At 41.3% G+C, this 19,052-nt stretch overlaps 1 protein-coding gene across 8 annotated transcripts in view; it reads left to right on the forward strand.

Annotated features, from left to right (window-relative positions):
* The window catches only part of RASGRP3 (RAS guanyl releasing protein 3), a 110,354-nt gene extending 92,622 nt beyond the window's left edge, over positions 1 to 17,732 (forward strand). For all 8 annotated transcript variants that reach the window (XM_043468310.1, XM_043468305.1, XM_043468304.1 and 5 more), the window contains 6 exons: positions 2,815 to 2,930; positions 5,666 to 5,813; positions 11,349 to 11,385; positions 13,579 to 13,704; positions 14,042 to 14,406; positions 15,960 to 17,732. In XM_043468310.1, coding sequence (XP_043324245.1) covers positions 2,815 to 2,930; positions 5,666 to 5,813; positions 11,349 to 11,385; positions 13,579 to 13,704; positions 14,042 to 14,406; positions 15,960 to 15,968 — 801 coding nt within the window. In that variant the 3' untranslated portion in view covers positions 15,969 to 17,732. The remainder of the gene's footprint in view (positions 1 to 2,814; positions 2,931 to 5,665; positions 5,814 to 11,348; positions 11,386 to 13,578; positions 13,705 to 14,041; positions 14,407 to 15,959) is intronic.
* The last annotated feature ends 1,320 nt before the right edge of the window (positions 17,733 to 19,052 follow it).

Consider the following 19,052-nt stretch of genomic DNA (forward strand, 5'->3'; position numbering starts at 1 on the left):
TGTGGTCGTGACAGACCCCACTTGGAGCCAGAGAAAGTGGGCAGAGGATCCAGGGACATGGAATTGTGGCTCAGGAGAGTCTAGAATCAAGAAGTAAAAGAGGTATTCTCTCTCCTACTCTTATGTCTGCTTTTCTCTGAATGCTCACTCCATTCTCTGCAGACAGGCCTTCTTTGCTCCACATGCGGAGTCTGTTTTGCTCCTCAGTACTTTATCTCTTTTCTCTAATTCCAATTTCATGGGGGAAGGTTGACCCAGTTTTGATAGGTTGAGTACCAGTAACTTAATCAAATAAATGACTGGGTTTTACTTGAATTTCCATAATGAGTTTTATTCCACAAAAAATCTTACACTCTCCATATAAATATGGGTATTAAATGATACATTGTAAGCACTCCATAATAGTTAAATTTTAAGCAGTTTTGATTTGAATAAGTACTGAAAGTGAAACTTACAAAAAAAGTTCAGTTATCTATGGATAAACTTACAATGATGCCAGTCATATTTTAATGAAGTAATTTGTTCATTTATTCATTGCCTACGTCCCAAAATACTCCTGAATCAGCCTGAAACCTAAGGCAATAAAGATAAAATATAATAGAAACCACAGGGAAAGAGAGAGAGATTCATTACAGTAGATGCCAAGTCAAGTATTTGCATACATGTGTTTGCAGGGAGAACTCACAAATTTTTTTTAAATCCTAAGAGGGCAATAGAAAATTCTTTTTTATTTTTCTCTGATTATAAAGAAAGCCAGGGGAATTCCATTGGAAGTCCAGTGGTTAGGACTCAGCACTCTCACTGGCCCCAGGTTCAGTCCCTGGTTGGGGAATTAAGATCTTACAAGCCATGCGATTAGGCCCAAAAAAAAAAAAAAGCCAGAAACATTGTGAATATTAATGCATCACATAAAACATAGAAAGTAGAAGTTTTACTTTCAGGTCTTGGTATTTCTTCTGCCTAGGGATAATCACTGATAACTTGTAGATGACCTTGTATGACTTTATTCTACTCCCTCCATACACACACACACACATGCACATATATACATGTATATCTTTGAGCAAACTTGTTTAAGAACTCTGAATTCTTACATATATATAGATCTGTTTCTAGACTGTACTGTCTCTGCTAAGTTATAATACCATGTTGTTTTGGCTAATGTAGCTTTGATTTCTGATAAGGTACACTGTCTCTCATTTGCTCCTCAGTTTTTTTATTTCAAGTATAATTGACCTTCCAGGTGTTCTAGGTATTTGACATTTCTACACATTATAAAATGATCACCATAATAAGTCTGGTTACCAACTGTCACAATACAACGATATTAAAATATTATTGACTGTATTCCCCAAGCTGTGCTTTCCATCCCATGTCATTTGTAACTGGAAGTTTTCACCTCTTAATTTCTCTTGCCTATTCTTTCATCCTCCCACTCCCCTCACCTCTGGCAAACACCTGTTTGTTCTCTGTATCTATGAGTCTGTTTCTGTTTTATTTTGTTTGTTCATTTGTTTTTTGAATCCTACATATAAGTGAAATCATATGATATTTGACTTTCTCTGCCTGACTTATTCCACTTAGCATAATATTCTAAAGTCTTTCCATGTTGTCAAATAATGGCAAGTTTGCATCATTTTTTTATGGCTGAATCTATTCCAGTTTATTCATATATCACACCTTCCTTATTCACTTAACACTTAGGTTGCTTCCATATCTTGGTTATTGTAAATAATGCTGGAATGAACATAGGGGTGTATATGTCTTTTCAAAAACAGATATTTTTGTTTTCTTTGGAAAAAATACACAAAAAGGAATTGATGGATTGTATGATAGTTCTATTTTTAATTTTTTGAGGAGCCTCCTTACTGTTTTCATAGTGGCTGCACCATTTTATAATCCCACCAAAAACAGCACATGAGGGTTCCCTTTTCTCTGCATCCTCAACAACAGTTGTTGTTTGTTGTCTTTTTGATAAAAGCCATTCTGACAGGTGTGAGGTGGTATCTCATTGTGGTTTTTATTTGCATTTCCCTGAGATGAGTGATGAGTGATATTGAGCATTTTTTCATATGTCTGTTGACCATCTGTAAATCTTCTTTAGAAAAATGTCTATTCAGGTCCTCTGCCTTTAAAAAAAATTTTTTTTTGGTCAGTTCTTTGTATATTTTGAATATTATCCCCTTTTAAGATGTATCATTTGCAAATAACTTCACCTCTTCAGTAGGTGGCCTTTTCATTTTGTTGATGTTTCCTTCCCTGTGCAAAAGCTTTTTAGTTTGATATAGTTCCAGTTGTTTGTTTTTGCTTTTGTTTCCCTTGCCTGAGGTCATTACTACTCATCTTTAACAATTTTAGGCTATTTTCAACATGTTACTTCTATTGGAACTTTAGAATTAATTTGTTCATTTAAAACAAATTCCCACTGGGATTTTTATTGGAATTGCATTACATGTATACTTTGATTTTTGAGATAATTTAACATTTAAAGTTTCACTTTCTATTGTCATGGTGTTGGTATTTGTAAATTCACCAGCCTCACTCCTACTCAACCCAGAGGTCTTGGTTTAGACCTTGCTTTCTTCAGGAAATATTTTAAAATTTATCTCCACCTCCCCTCATAGCATTCTGCCTTTATCTTCAGCATCGCACTTATCTCATTATACCATAAAGGCCTCTCAATTTTGTTATCTCCCACTAGATTTCAAGCTCATTGATAGAAAAAATAGTATGCTTAATTATGCTTTCCCAATAACAAGTTCAGAGGCTGCCTCATAAATAGTCATTCAATAAATATTTGTCTTTCCTTTGCAGTCTGTGTTTAGGAACTACGACCATGACCATGATGGGTATATCTCCCAAGAAGACTTTGAAAGTATAGCTGCCAATTTTCCCTTCTTGGATTCCTTTTGTGTGCTGGACAAAGATCAGTAAGTTTAATTTTGTTATATTATAATAATGCAGGTGTCCTGAAGCAGAAAATTACTATCAAAGGAGAGCAGAGAAGTCTCTCTCTAATTTATATCCTAAAAGCATTGATCCTAGTGATTTAATGAGATATGTCTAACTTTTTGCTGTTTTTTTCTTGGTGTCCATGAACATGACTGGTTGGATAGAATCACAAGGCAGATCACATCGTTAGTGTTAAGTAGAGGGTCACGTGCAAATTAGCCCAGCTCTCCATTTCACATATTACTGCTACTACTTAGCAGATGAACTATCATCAACCCCAAAACCTCCAGCAAAAAAAGAATAGAGGCTAATTATAGTTAGGTCTAGTACAGTAGAGTCTTCATCATCACTGGACCAGGGAGTAATCTTAAAAATCATCAAGTAAGTATGATTTTTTTTTTTGATTACTTACGGTGTTCAGCTACAGGTGAGCAGGTGACAGGTACAGATAGCCAGAAAGTGTCCAGGCTTTTTGTCTTTGCTAGCTCAAATGCTGTCTTGAGAAACAAAGGAAAAATATGTTTCTCTTTAGCTTCAAATGATTTTTGAGAGATTAAGTAACTTTAGAGGCTAAAACTGGATCGTTAAATTTTTTTTAAAATTGGCAAGAAACTCTGACATTAATAATTTTATCACTTCATTTTTAATTATGTGAGATTAGCTCCTAGTTTAAAAATTATCTGTAATGAAATACTGGATTTTATTTTGGTTATATATCCAAATTATATCATATTAAAATCCTCTAATATTTGTGTTGGTGTGAGAAATTTTTAAAAAGTTAAACCTGTAAGTGATTCAGCACAGGGAAAGCCTTGGTAACTTATCATAAACATCTTAAAACCTTAATCTATCTTCACTGTATAACTAGCTCAGTGACATACTTTAAAAATACTTATATACTTTTAAAATAAATTATTAGAAACATAAACTTCTCTTATAAAATCAAGTTTAAATTATCTGCTGACTTTAAATTATCTGCTGACTACCCACTTCTTCCCTGTTTGTTTCTGTCAGTAACATGTATGTAGAATATGAACTTAAAATCACTTTCCAGTCTTCATTTTCTTACTCTGCCATTCTTTAGATGGAACTGAGTCTGTCCCAGCAAATACATATATTTTTTTCCTAAAAATATAATAATCTTCCCTAAAAATGAAGGTTTAAAGCATCCCTACATGATTTCTTGTCAGACATGCTTAGATATGTTGATTTTGAGAGGAAAGTGGACCATCCAGGAGAAGATTCTAGCAGGTTGTTGAAGATATGGCACCAAGATTCAAGAGAACAGTCAGGGTAGGAGACAGAGATAGTCAGGTCTTCAGTCCAGTGGTGTGAGCTAGAGTCCCAGGAGTGTGAGCACATTCTGATGGGAAAGTTTATTATTTTAATTAAAAAAAGATTCTTATCTCTTGGCCCCACTGCACAGCATGTGGGATCTAGTTCTCAGACCAGGGATGGAATCCACACCCCCTGCAGAGGCAGCACAGAGTCTTAACCACTGGACCATCAGGAAAGTCCCTCTGATAGGAAACTTTAGAGGAACGTGAGCATGGGGCCTGGGAATGTGGCTTCAGGGACTCCTCTCCCCACGTGCAGAAGCTGAAAGACATGGATCCTTCAGAAGAGCTAGAGAAGGAGGAGCAGAAGAGGCAGAAGGGAGCCATGGCTACATGGAATCACTGGGGAGCATGGAGAAGGGATGTCAAAAAGGGGGAATCCTGTCCCCATGTCACATACTGCCAGGAGGTCAGCAAGTTCAAGGAATGAGAAAAGGCCACTAAGGATGTTACTGTGACAGCTTCAGTAGAATGGTGAATTAGAAACCTGATTATTTGGAGGAAAAGAGTAATTGAAGGAAATGGAAAAAATGTCTACTGAATACTCCTCCGAAAAACTTCAGGAGTAAGAGAGAAAAGACAAGTGTTGGAACTGGAGGCAGGAGTAAGGAAAGATCTTTTTAAGGAGGAGACGTCCTGAGTGTATTTGTAAACAGAAGAAGGAATGGCTGACAAGATGGAGCAGAACTTAGAAGGGGCAGTGTCCTGGAGACAGGGGTAGGGAGGTGGAGGTGGGAGAATGACCCCAAGAAAGGACAGATGAGAGAGATGTGGTCTTCAACTCATGCTTATGTAGCGAGACGGCAACATGAAGTTCACCGACGTCAGTGGATTTGATGGGGTCTCTTGGTAAACAAGGAGTCAGGGTGTGCAGTGGTAAGTGGAACCAGAGGTTCTATGTGAAGAAGATCTGGGAGAATCACTCTAGTGAATGGTCTGTGTGCCAATAAGACATGAGTGAAAAGGTTACCAATGGTAGTGATCTGGACGACATCAGGTGGAAAAATTTGAGAATGGTGGGTCCAGTTATCATGATTTTCCACCTTTCTCCAGCAACTTGATTCTTGCAAACCCTGTGATGAGGCAAAGGCTAGAAAGGAGATGTCCTTCCGGAAGCTACTATTGGTAAATCATCTGACTTTCTGTGCTACGGTGCACAAGTCACCACCGCCCCCCCCCAGCCCCCCACCCCACACACACTCTGCACTGAAAGCCGTCCTTTGAGGTCCTCTCCTTTCGGATGTGAATATGTGAACAGGATAGCAAACATTCCCACCTGCTTTGGTCACAAAGGTTTGGGAGGCGAGTGATTTAAGTGTGGCAACGACTGAGCGACGTGTGTTTAAAGAGCCCTCTTTTCTTGGTTCTCTTCACAGGGATGGCCTGATCAGTAAGGATGAGATGATGGCTTACTTCCTGAGAGCTAAGTCCCAACTACACTGTAAAATGGGACCAGGATTTGTCCATAATTTTCAGGAGATGACCTATCTCAAGCCAACCTTCTGTGAACACTGTGCAGGATTTGTAAGTCTGTTTTTCAGTGTTTTCACTTGTATGTGGTGATTTGTGCAGTATTCTGAGAATGTGGGAAAATGGTCCAATAACAGAGTCTATGGTCTGTCTTAGATCATGTAAACCACGATGGCTCCCTGAAATGAAACATTCGATTAAAAGCAAGAGCTGCAGGTTGAGCTTGGAGAAGGCAATGGCAGCCCACTCTGGTACTCTTGCCTGGAGAATCCCATGGACAAGGAGCCTGGTAGGCTGCAGTCCATGGGGTTGTGAAGAGTCGGACACGACTAAGCGATTTCACTTTCACTTTTCACTTTCATGCATTGGAGAAGGAAATGGCAGTCCACTCCAGTGTTCTTGCCTGGAGAATCCCAGGGACAGTGGAGCCTGGTGGGCTGCCGTCTATGGGGTCGCACAGAGTCAGACATGACTTGAAGCGACTTAGCAGCACCAGCAGGTTGAACTACACTTTTTCTAGGAATGCAGGGCTGGTGAAGACAGGGAAGGTTGGTGAGGACTATTAACTCAAGAGAGCAGTTTGACTGTTCTTACCTGCCAGGGAAAGGTTCTGCCCAGTGAGCCCTGGCAATCATCACTAGGTGGGTACAACTAAGTGGGGTATTTCTCATAGCCAGCTCCTCCCAATTCTTGTTTTATATGGTGTCAATCACTAGAGATCTATCATGACATGGCTCAATAATTCAAAGCTCAGAAAGGAAAAAAAATCTTTTCAAAGATAAGATGGTTATAATAATAAATAACATTTACTTGGAATTTGACAGGCATGAACTACTTAGAGACATTAGTGTAATTGATCCTCATAACTAGCCCATGAGGTGGGCGTTTTACTTTCCCTATTTGTGTATGAATGGAGGGAGGTCCAGAGTGGATAACCCAATTCTCCCCAGATTTCACAGCCAATAATGACTAGATCTGAGACTCAAATGCAGGTATTCTGGTTGTACCTACACCACTGCAACAAAGGAAGGTTGTACCCATCATTTCCCGCATTTGATGATTCTTTGGCAGTTAAGATCAGGTTTGGCCTTGGTATTAAAAAAAGACCCTTGAGCTCCGAACATCTTCTAGTTGATATCCTAGTAATAAAAGATGGAAAATGTGGTACCTACACGAGCGTAGCCCAGCAGCCAGATGAGAGGCATTTGTTCAGGTGCCAACTCAGTTTTGTTAGCTTCATTCAGCAGTCATGTCCCGCTGTGGACCCACATGAAATTCATAGCTGATATCATATAAGCTCCCACTAAATTACATTTTCCCCTTTCATTCTTTTAAAAAGACAGTTTAATATTTTTTTACTTTTTTTCTGTGGCAGATCTTAGTTGAAGCAGGTGAGTACTTCATGCCGCACATGGGCTTCTCTCTAGTTGTACTGCATGGTTCAGTAGTTGCAGTCAGCAGGCTTAGTTGCCCTGAGTCATGTGGGATCTTAGTTCCTCGATCAGGGATTGAAACCCCATCCCCTGCATTGCAAGGCAGAGTACCACTGGACTACCACTTTCATTCTTGAATAACTGGCTTTGAGGAGCTGAAGGGCAGGAGTTTCTATTCAAGCATCCCTCTGAGAATGGATAAATTTAGAGGCAGTGGTTACATCAAAGATGTGATCATAGCAGCTGCTGTGGTCAAGGGGCAAGGCCAGCCTAACAGCTCTCTTCGCCCACGCCAGGGAAAGAGAGGTTCTCTTACCAATTACGCCATTGGGATTGCATCACCTGACCACTTGATCATCAAACAAATACATCTCCTTTTTCATGTTTCTCTCTTCTGAGGGGGACTTTTGCCTGTGTCTAGACCTGAAAAATGCTCGAGTGGGAGTGGGATGGAGCCATGTGCAACTCTGTACTGCAGAGGGAGGCCCAGGGAATTTCTTTGGCCAGGGCCCAGCTCAGCCAAAAGTCAAGTTGAGACTTTGACCCTGGCGTGGTGTGAGAGTTGGTAGGTCCTTATCAAACCTCAAGGCCTTATCTCTGCTCCCCAGTGCTTCTGGATGTCTCTCCCTTCCATGGAGGGGAACAACAAGGTAGGATTCTTGGAGCTTCCACACTCCCCTCCTCAACTCATCACCGTACATTTGCTGCACTAGGTTTTAGATGCAGCTGTGATCAGGTAGAACGCTCTGGACTTGGAGTCCAGAACTCTGAATCTCAATTCTGCCCTTAACTCTATGTCCTTGACCAAGTTACAGATCATCTCTGAGTCTCTATTTTCCTATTTGTAAGAGAGGGTTAAGACTTACCTGTCATGTTGTTGTGATGAGTAAATGATATCAGATGTTGCATGCCACAGAGCTCAAAGTAAATCCTTCTCTCTTTGTTTTTTTAGTGTGCCTTGATACTTTTGGAGTTTAATTGAAATTAACTCATTTATAGTTTTAATAGCCCTTTGTACTTTCCGAAATACACTTAATTGCATTGCTACAATTTGAGTTGATCTTTACACAGGCATATTTAAAAAAAAAAAACACCTCATTAGTTTTCAAAGGGATTTATAAAATATCATGTTCTACATGGGCATTGAAGGGACTTATGGGGGAATAGAAGGAACTATTTTTTAGTGCCTGGACCACATACTTTTGAAATAAATTCCATTTTGATGGTAAGGAAGGCAAACAGACACTGCTTGAAATACATTGATTTTAGAATTAGAATTCCAAAGCTGAAAGTTTTGCTAATTCCCTTACTTTGAACTCCAGAGAAGTTAAGCGACTTCCCTAAGGTCACATGGATCATGAGCAGCAGAATCATGACTCATATTCAGGTCTCCTGATGCTCAGTCCAGCGCTCCTTCCACCACAAACAATCACCCCTACAAGAGCCTGAGATCTCACAGTCAAAGGGCTATGGGAAGTATCCTCTCCTGTCCTTGGCTTGTATGCTGACCCAGAGCCTCTTTCTGCCTCGTGTTGTCTCCTGGTTCTTAAGTAAGCATTAGCAAGCAATGCTCTGACTTGCCCTCCTCATGTGTCTCATGCTTGACTTTATCTTTTTTAGCATTTAGCAGTTTCTGCAGCTGTGCTAATAACATGCTATAGCCAGATAATCAAATGCTTCTTAAACCTTATCCTCTCTTGTCCTAGATCAGTGGCTTTTGCTCTGATCTCATGCTAAACACCCAGGATCCATGGCTTCCTGTCTTTCCTCAAGTGACACATTCTTCACCTTCTTCTTTCCTTACTGACTAGCTATGAGATCTTGTCAAGTGACTTCACCTCTCTGTAGCTCAGTCTCCTTATCTGTAAAAATGATACAATTATCATTACCTATCTCATAAGGATCTGGAGGAGGGCATGGCAACCCACTCCAATATTCTTGCCTGGAGAACCCCCAGGGACAGAGGAGCCTGGCGGGCTACAGTCCATGGGTTCGCAGAATCAGACATGACAAGCGACAAAGCACAGGGATATTGTGAGCAGTAAATGAATTGCTACACATAGCTTACTCATTACTCACTTTGTGAAACTGCCTTTCACATAGCAAGAGTTCATTCAATGCTATCACTGTTATTTTTGTTATTACAAAGACCAGGGGCTCTGTGAGGAAACATTTTCTCATACCCACAAAGTTTCCCAGATGTGGGACCTTGCAAAGTATTTGACTTCCTGCATCATGACACTCACCTTTTATAAAAGGGAAGCAAACTTGATTATCATAAAGATCCTTACAGTTCTGACAGATGTGATTGGCCTACCTACCCACTTCCTTTTCTGCAGTGACACCTCCCCATCCCTCTTCCAGTCATCCAAGACACCTGAGGCCTTGCTTCCAGTTAGTTGTCTTAATAATTCTTCCTGTCTCCAAGGCAAAATGTTACCTTGTCCCAAGAGACATTTGTAATGTTTTCTGAAGGAACAAATTACTTTTCAGGCTCAAAGGAATCACTCACCACTGGTGGGATTTCCTTGTCAGAAAGAGAGTAAGGAGCAACCTTCCTACCGCCTTGAATCAGCAGCTACTTTCTCTTCTCCTAGGGCCATGATGCCCACGCTCAGGGCATTGTTCTCCTATAACACATTGTGCACAATACCCCCGTCTGTGTCAATAGCCCCTACCAGCCCTGTTTCTATCAAAATGATTTCATTAGGTAGATATCAGTCACTCAGCCTAAGCACAAAGAGGTTAGGAATGGAGCTTCTCCAACTTTAGGGCTAAGCCCATTTAATTCATCCATGCTCCCTGCTCCTGATGTCCCTGGTTCCCATATGCAAGGGCTGCAGGAGGCCTGAGAAAGAATGTGGGCAGCGCCCTTCTTCACGGAGGTTACAGCGAGGCAGGGGCTTGTGAGGACAGTCACCACGATAAGAATCCTCAAGTGCCTGGGCAGACACTCCCTTGTCACTTCCTCCATCCCACTTCTACCTGGGTTGGCACAGCCCGGGCACAGACCATACCCCGGGCACATGGAGAGAATAATGACATGAACAGATGCAAGATCTTTTCCTCTTTTGTGTTCCATCAAGGCAGAAATGCTTCTCAGAAAATAACCACGCAAAATTCAAATGCTTTAGTAGGATGGTCTGCTGGGTTGCTTACTTTCCCGTGCTGTGTGCTGTGCTGTGCCTAGCTGCTCAGTCGTGTCCCACTCTTTGTGACCCTGTGGACTCTAGCCCACCAGGCTCCTCAGTCTATGGGGATTCTCCAGGCAACAATATTAGAGTGGGCTGTCATGCTCTGCCCTGGGGGATCTTCCCACCCCAAGCATCCAACCCAGGCCTCCCCATTGCAGGTGGATTCTTTACCGTCTGAGCCACCAGGGAATTCCAAGAATACTGAAGTGGGTAGCCTACCCCTTTGTCAGGGGAACTTCCCCACCCAGGAAACGGACCGGGGTCTCCTGAATTGCAGGTGGATCTTTCACCAGCTGAGTTACCCAGGAAGCCCTTAATTTCCTGTAGGGGGCGCCAGAGCAGTGGGAATTGGAAGGTGGGGACTAGGTGTGTGTGCACTGCCACGCGTGAAACACAGCTAGTGGGAACCTACGGTTCAGCGCGGGGACCTCAGTGGGTGCTTGGCGGCGGCCTAGTTGGATGGCAAGAGGAGTGGGCATAGGAGGAAGGCTCAAGAGGGAGGGATATATGCATATATATAGCCGATTCACTTTGCTGAACAGCAGAAACAAGCATAACTAGAGTTGTAAAGTAACTATACCCTAATTAAAAAAAAAAAGAAAAGAAAAGGAAAGGAAACCAGAGGAATCGAGGGCTTCCTAAGGCAGAGGGACAAAATCTTTCTGTGAATTTTGCTGAGCGCGCATTACAACAGAGTCCAATAAATTCACCAGTATCAGCTTCCCATCCCAGCTCCCGTTTGGCTCCCAGAAAGAAAACGGAAGCCAAAGTCCTGTTATTGCTCCAGCTGGAGTGGGCCGGGAGAGGGTCCTTCTATCTGACAGGAAGGGTGTCAGGAGCAGCCACATCCTGTTTGTGCACTGCCAGTCATCACGCTTCCCAGGACTTCCTTCTCTGCGGCCTTGTTTTCTTTCCAGATTTCTCTTCAGATTCCCTGACATTCCTTTGTCTTTTTGTTACAGCTCTGGGGCATAATCAAGCAAGGATACAAATGCAAAGGTACGTAAAAATGTTATTTTGTTAAAATTTTAAATGTGACATTTGGGCCAGAAGTCATAATTGTCTGATGAAAACTTAAAAGCTTTGGGCATCTTGGAGAACCTGGGGCTGTGGGGCTACTGGCAACTGAAGAGTTAATGTGTCTAGGAAAGGACTCCCTGACATTTCATTTCGGAGAGCCCAGGCTGGAATTTTATCCCAAGCAAACTACACTTATCATCCCACACACATCTGACCCCTATCTCTAAGGTGTCCTGATCATCATTAGCACACATTCAAGGTGGGATTTCTGAGGAGAGCAAGCCCAATGGAAATACTGTATATAAGAACTTTGTCCTTCAAGGGAAAAAAGAGAACCCATGCTCATTTCTGTAATACATACGCATCTCTTTCGGCTCTCACATAGCTAGTCCTGTCTCTACTAGATTACAGATGATGATGAGAGAAGAGGAGACACTTTTGCCCTTTTCAGTCAATTTGTTCATATACTCCCCCCATTTAATTGAAATCTATAGCAATTGAATAAATATATATTTAATAAATGCAAATTTTAGATACTTTTGTTGCTACTCCTAGATAAAAGATTATTACATATAATTATGTAATGTGTATTATGTATTATGCAAACTGTTCATACTGGTTCTTTTAAGAATCTGATAATGCTCTTGAAGAGTATAATAAAACCACAAAAGGAATATTGTAATCAGAGAATGCCTTCAGATTAATAATGTTCCCTGTGATGCCTTTTTTTTTTTTTTTTTCTTTCAGTATTTGGCTCTCATTTTACAAAGAGTAGGGAGCTTCCTTAAACCTCTCTGGGAGTCACACTTTAGTGCTCAGGAAAAAAAAAAATTCCCTTTAATTTTCTGAATCAGTTATCTTAGTCTAACTTGAATTGTTCCTTTCAAGCAGCAAAGATACTCATTTCTCCCCCTTATGCCCTAGACAGACAGACAGACACACACACACACATACAATTTTATGAAGATGAAAACCAATTAAACCCTAAGATCTCTGCTCATATGGTATTTTCTCTTAAAGATACATAGAGTGAAAAGTCTAATTAAAACAGACCAAACATCATTGCAATTTGATCTTTCCATGATGTCATTACAAAACCATTTGAAACTAGACCACTTAGGACTGGAATCCCCAGTCTCCAGGCTGCAGACCAGTACCTGCTGTCAGATCAGCAGCAGCATTAGATTATAAATAAAGTGCACGGTAAATGTAATGTGCTTGAATCATCCCCAAACCATCTTCCCTACCCCTGGTCTGTGGAAACATTGTCTTCCATGAAGAAACTGGTCACTGGTGCCAAAAAGTTTGGGGATCACTGCTTTAGAGGGAAACGGTTTGTTTTGAAAATAATGAGAAAGCTCCTTTTTGATGGTGAGAGAGAAATATACCCTTTAAAATGATCGTATCTGTCTAGTGATTCTAAGAGGAATGTAGAACTGTCATCGTATCATAGGAAGTAATTATGCTGTTATCTTCCAAAGTGGCCAAAATTTTCTACCCCAAGTAGCAATTAATATCTACTTTCTTAACTAAAGCATCTCATGGGACGATCACAGGGTGTGCTGCTTGCCATTTCCAAGCCACAGTCAATGAAACATGTTTACTGAGCATAAGCTCACCTTGTCTTCTGTTTCTGTGCCAAGAGAGGAAGTGAAAGATGAAATCACTTGCTCTGGAAAAGGTCTGGGGACATGAAGAAGAATAGAAAATGCAGACACATCCTGAATGGAGGGATGCCTTGCTATTAGTAACGAGAGGCAGCAGTAGGTCCTGGGAGAGGGTAGATGCTGAGGCTTCTCACCCTCTTTCTGGCTCAGGGTGTGCATTTGTGGGGAACGGATCTTGGTCTGGAGAAGAACCCCAGTCCCATGTAATTTACGCCTAGTTTGGGGACAAAGGCAACTCCTTCTCTTAGGCTGCCCCAGCACTTTAATGAACTGTAAAGAAGAAGCAACAGAATAAATATGAGAGAACTGTAGGAACCCCAGGAGGGGAAGAGAGTCCTGTTGGCCCTTTTACTGCCCCTAGACACACCCTGTGGATCTGAGATTAAACACAGAAACGAGGGTGGGGAGGGGAGTCCTGACAGCCCAAAGACCACCCTGGAAACCTGGTCAGCACCCAACACACGAGGTTCACACTAATCACCTGTGATGCTTTGGGTTGTTTCAGATTGTGGAGCCAACTGTCATAAACAGTGCAAAGACCTCCTGGTTCTGGCCTGCAGGAGGTTTGCCCGGGCGCCCTCCTTGGGCAGCAGTCATGGATCACTGCCTGGAAGTCCCTCGTTGCCCCCAGGTAATGTCCTCTACTTTCTGTCCTACTGTGATTTCTCTCTGCTCACCTTCCAGTCCTGCACCTTGGCTGAGTTCTGGATCTAAAACTGGTCAGAGACGTTATAAACACAAAGGTCTTCTTCAGGGTGAGCAGCAGTGGCTAAAAACCCTTGAACTGCACACGCTGCTTTCTGCTTTCAGGTCTCAATAACCTGAGGCCAATTTCACTCCGCCTCTGATCTGCTCCTCTAGGACCTTGCCCTTCGGACTCCTGTTGTCTGCAACCACTTTGACCGTTTGCTATGAAGCAGTCGGATGTCAAATAATCACAATAATCACAGTAAGCTTTCCCCTTCCAGTGCAGGATGAGGTGTTTGAGTTCCCTGGTGTCACTGCTGGACACCGAGACCTGGACAGCAGAGCCATCACACTGGTCACAGGCTCCTCTGGCAAGATCTCCGTGCGGCTGCAGCGGGCCACCACCAGCCAGGCCACCCAGACTGAGCCTGTGTGGTCAGAGGCTGGCTGGGGGGACTCAGGGTCCCACACCTTCCCCAAAATGAAGTCCAAGTTCCACGACAAAGCGGCAAAGGACAAAGGCTTTGCCAAGTGGGAAAATGAGAAGCCCAGGGTGCAGGCTGGTGTGGATGTTGTTGACCGAGGCACCACGTTCGAACCTGACCGGGATGAAGCAGACATGGATGAGACCAAACAGGATGGTGAGGTCAGTGCTGGTCAAACCACAAATAAAATCAGAAGAGGGAAGCAGAAAGGGACTGAGATGAGCATTATTGCAAATCCACAAGGCCACCCTGGTAGTTTTGAAAGCAGAATGGCTGGGAATCAAGATATATCACTTTTGTTTTTTTAAAGACATATCACTTTTAGTCTTGCTGTCGGCTAATTATGTGACTCTGGACAAATGGTCTCTTCTCCTTGGACCTCAGTTTCATCATGTATAAAATTGAACCAAGGGACTTCCTGGTGGTCCAGTGGTTAGGATTTCACCTTCCAATGCAGGCAATGTGGGTTTGATCCCTGGTCAGGGAAGTAAGATCCCACATGCCTCATGGCCAAAAAACCAAACATAAGACATAAACAATATTGTAACAAATTCAACATAGGCTTTGAAAATGGTCCGCATCAAAAAAATAAAAATTAAAATTAAAAAAAAAACAAACCACCTGAACTGAATGGGGTCTAAAACTCAGCGAAGATTTTCCTGTCTGTGTACTGATGTGATGTCCAGGGACCCTTGTGTGTATCCAATATATCAGTACACTATGCCCACTAGCTACTAGTTTCCCAACTAGAATCAGGGCCCTTCCTCAGAGAAGGCATTGGAAGCAAAAAGTTTGCAGACAGTGGAGAGTTGGAAACTCTTGCTCCTACTTAAAAAAAAGAAAAGCCTTTTGACAGCATCATGGGGGAGAGGGTGGTGAATATCAGAGGTGTGTGGGCTTCAGGATTCTATAAGAGCCTTTGCCTCCACACAAAAATGACCCTCAAATCATCCAAAGCAAATTGGGAAGCATATGGAATGTGTTACAACAAGCTGAAAATATAAATTGATTCAAGATGAACTTAGATAAATTTATTAGTCAACAGTCTAGAGTGTATTAAGAAAAGGATTTGAGGAAATTGGTGTCATATTCCTAAACTTTAAAGCAATGTCATGGAAGGCAGCCATTGCCTCCCTCCTGAATCATAAACAGAATATTAGGTTAGGCAGAGATCCTACTGGATCAAGCCGATGCTCTTTATTCTTGTGATTGGACCTCCACATTCCACTTGTCATCAGGAGATCTCAGCACAGTCTCCATAGTTATCTATGATGAGAAAAATGTCAATGACCTTTAACCAAAATTCCTTCCTCATTGAAGACAGTAAGGATGCCACACATGATCGTCAGTCATATGAAGTTTATTGTAAGTTCCTGCTGAGCCATTGTTTCCCTCTTATAACAATAACTTTTAAAACAGCTTTATTGAGATATAATTTGTGTACTATAACATTTCCCCATCTAAAGTATATAATTCAGTGGGTTTTTGTATATTCACAGAGTTGCACAACTGCCACTACAATCTAATTTAAGAACATTTACACCGTGTGCTGGGTGGATTACATGATCTTTTAATTCTCTCTAAATCTTGAGAGCACAAAATACTGGTCATTTGTGAGGTTCCCTCAAAATTATCTGATAAATTGCTTTCTGGGGATAGTTTTATTTTACCAAGAGAGATCTCGTGGTACAACAGGTTCTGATTCATATTGCAGGATGGCTGACTTCAGCTGAGGACACTGAAGGCAATTGTGTTGGCATTTGGAAGGAGCAAGAAAAGAAACTCTGAAGAACACTCCAACGCTCAGGAAGTTATCTGAAAAGATATCTGGACATTTACTGGCTTGTGACACTGTGGGATCTATGACTGAACTATGGGCCAGAGGATTTACCCTATGAACTATTTATTTCCTCCTCCCCTGATCCGAGTGAGGTGCCACAGAGAGATGTTATGTAGTTGGTGATTTTCGCTCCTTTCTCTAGAGCCATTTATATACGGATGAAATGGAAGCTTTTGGCCATGTACTTGATATTCATTCTCTAAACTCAGACTTTACTTTTCTGTGAGAATGTTACTTCAGTGTTTTTATAAACTTCTAAGGTGGTCGTTTAACAAGAAGTCGATTTAATGGTGTTTTTGTGTGCTTTTTGGACGGGACCAGGACTTAACATTTTCTTGAGAGACAAGGAAACTCTTCCAGGCTTGGAATGCAGTGGTTCTTCTAATAATGGTTTGTTGCAAGGAGAAGCTGTTTACATTGTTCTTACCATACAATGTGCAACAAGCCACACTTTTATAATCATATGTCTTACTAATTCTGCATCACTAGGTAGCCATGATACATCCATTTATAATTGCCATGGGGAAAAATTCACTAAATACTTGTCCCATCTGACTAGGTTTAGCCATCTTTCCTAAGACTGCTATTAAGAAGTGTCAATAGCAATGAAAAAAATCAATTGAAGTTTTTGGCATGCTCTTCCTAAGAAATTGCCATCCATGGTTAAAAAAAAAAAGAGACATAGAAAGCAAATCACCACAAACTGCCTCTGATTAACATTTCATTTAAAGTATCAGTATTTTGAGTATCTTCCTTTGACTCAGCATTACTAGACACGGGTCTGTTTCTTACATGATGAATTAGCAGAAAGCACTTGGTTTTCAAGATATTGAAAAGTAGAGATGGGTTTGAGCCTAGGGGTGAGGAGAATGACCTGCTACCAAGGACCAGTCAGAGGCTGGATCCACAGAGGCACACTGGTCTGCATCTGGGAGCAATCCACGTAAGACGGAGTTTCTTTGGGGGCAGTTGCTTCAATAAAGAAATGCCTTTCTTCTCACTTTCTATTAGTTAAATGAAGACAGTTCTGTTCAGCAAACACTTGTTGAGTACCTGCTCTGGGAAGGTCCTGTGTTAGATGCACAAAGAGGAGCAATCCTTCATCTCTCCCCTTGGAGATGAGAGTCTGTGCATGTTAAGGCAAGTTGACTCTCTAAAATACTGTTTCAAGTTCGCTAGAACTGACTTAATCAGGCCAAACAGATCCAGAGATCAATTAGCAAAGATAATGCAAATTAAATAAAGTTACTAGGTGAGGGGTTGTGATTAAGCTAGAAAATATAAGAACTCACCATTTGCAAGCACCTCAGAAAGCAAACAGCCATTCTCAGCATTGGTTCTATGTATATATACTCCATATTCCTATTCATAAATGCAACGAAATACATGTTACCAAAATTAATAACAGAAAATGGTAATTTAAGTATAAGAAAACTTTCTTCTATGTCTTACGTTGTTGTTAAGGAATGTTAAGACTTATTTTTTGTCTCAAAGCAGTTATTTCACTTGCCATTTAGTTTGGATTATTTTTGAGATTTCAAATATACAGAAAGTTTTATATGGGTCAGCCTTCCTGTTAGAAAGATACTAAAATGAAACGAGTAAAAACAAACCAAAAAAATAATAAAACAAGCATATTTGTGTGTATATATGTATATAAATTATTTTGTATATGTGTGTTTATATATATACATGGCTAGTGGTTAGGATTCAGTGCTTTCACTGCTTCCATGGCCCAGGTTCAATCCCTGGTTGGGAACTGAGACCACTCATGCCATGTGGCAAAAACAAAACAAAACCAATGAGTATTATTAGATACCAATGGGCTTCCCCGATGGCTTAGCACGTAAAGAATCTACCTGCAATGCAGAAGACATAGGAGACACAGATTTGATCCCTGGGTCAGGAAGATTCCCTGAAGGAGGAAATGGCAACTCACTCCAGTATTCTTGCTGAAAAATCCCATGGACAGAGGAGCCTGGAAGGCTACAGTCCAGAGGGTCACAGAGTGGGACATACTTGAGCAAACACACACAAAGTAAATACTAGACACGGCAACTGAGTCTTCATTGGAAGATGTGCAAACTGGATTGATGTTTTTCCAGATCTGTCTAAAGAGTGATCCTAATTGATATTTTGAACACTTTATGTGGAGAGACTGTTTCCTGAAGTAATAATGTCCCCAGATTTCCATGGTAACAGAGTCTCTCCAAAAATCAAAGAAGTTTGTTATTTGACAATGAAGGCAGGACTCCTACAGAAGGAAGTGCCAAACTGTTACTGATGGCAGGAAGCTTAAGCATCCTGAAGATAAATATCTGGAGTTTTGACTGAGGAGGTAAATTCAGTCAAATGAGATTCCCACAGCACACCTTTGGCATGCAATCCACAGCCAGATTAAATCCCATCTCTGCCAGCTGTAGTCATGAGATCCTGGGCAAGTTATGTACATATATTTGAGCCTGTTTTCACATTTGAAAAGGAGCGATTTCACCACCTTCCTCAACTACCTTCTGTGTGTGTGTTCATTTGCTCAGTCACGTCCAACTCTGCGACCCCACGGACTGTAGCCCTCTAGGCGCCTCTGTCCATGGGATTTTCCAGGCAAGAATACTAGAGTGGGTTGCCATTTCCTCCTCCAGAGGATCTTCCTGACCCAGGGATCAAACCCTTGTTTCCTGCATTGCAGGTGGATTTTTTACCCCTAAGCCACGGAGAAAGCCTTCTACCTTACAGAATTTTAAAGATCAAGTCTAATAATACAAGTAAAAGTACTTTATAAAGACCTTATAAGAATATTATTTTATAGTCAAATAGGGTTCTTTTCTAAACTTGTCTTCAGACTACATACTTACATGACTCTGTTCTTTGGAGGCTCTAAATCCAACATTTAACTAAATTTTGTGTCAAAGAAGAATTAAACAAAGAAATATTCACAGGGTTTTATTTTTTATTCCTGGCACTGTG

Source organism: Cervus canadensis, chromosome 5 (genome assembly GCF_019320065.1).
Source record: "Cervus canadensis isolate Bull #8, Minnesota chromosome 5, ASM1932006v1, whole genome shotgun sequence".
Lineage (NCBI taxonomy): Eukaryota > Metazoa > Chordata > Mammalia > Artiodactyla > Cervidae > Cervus > Cervus canadensis.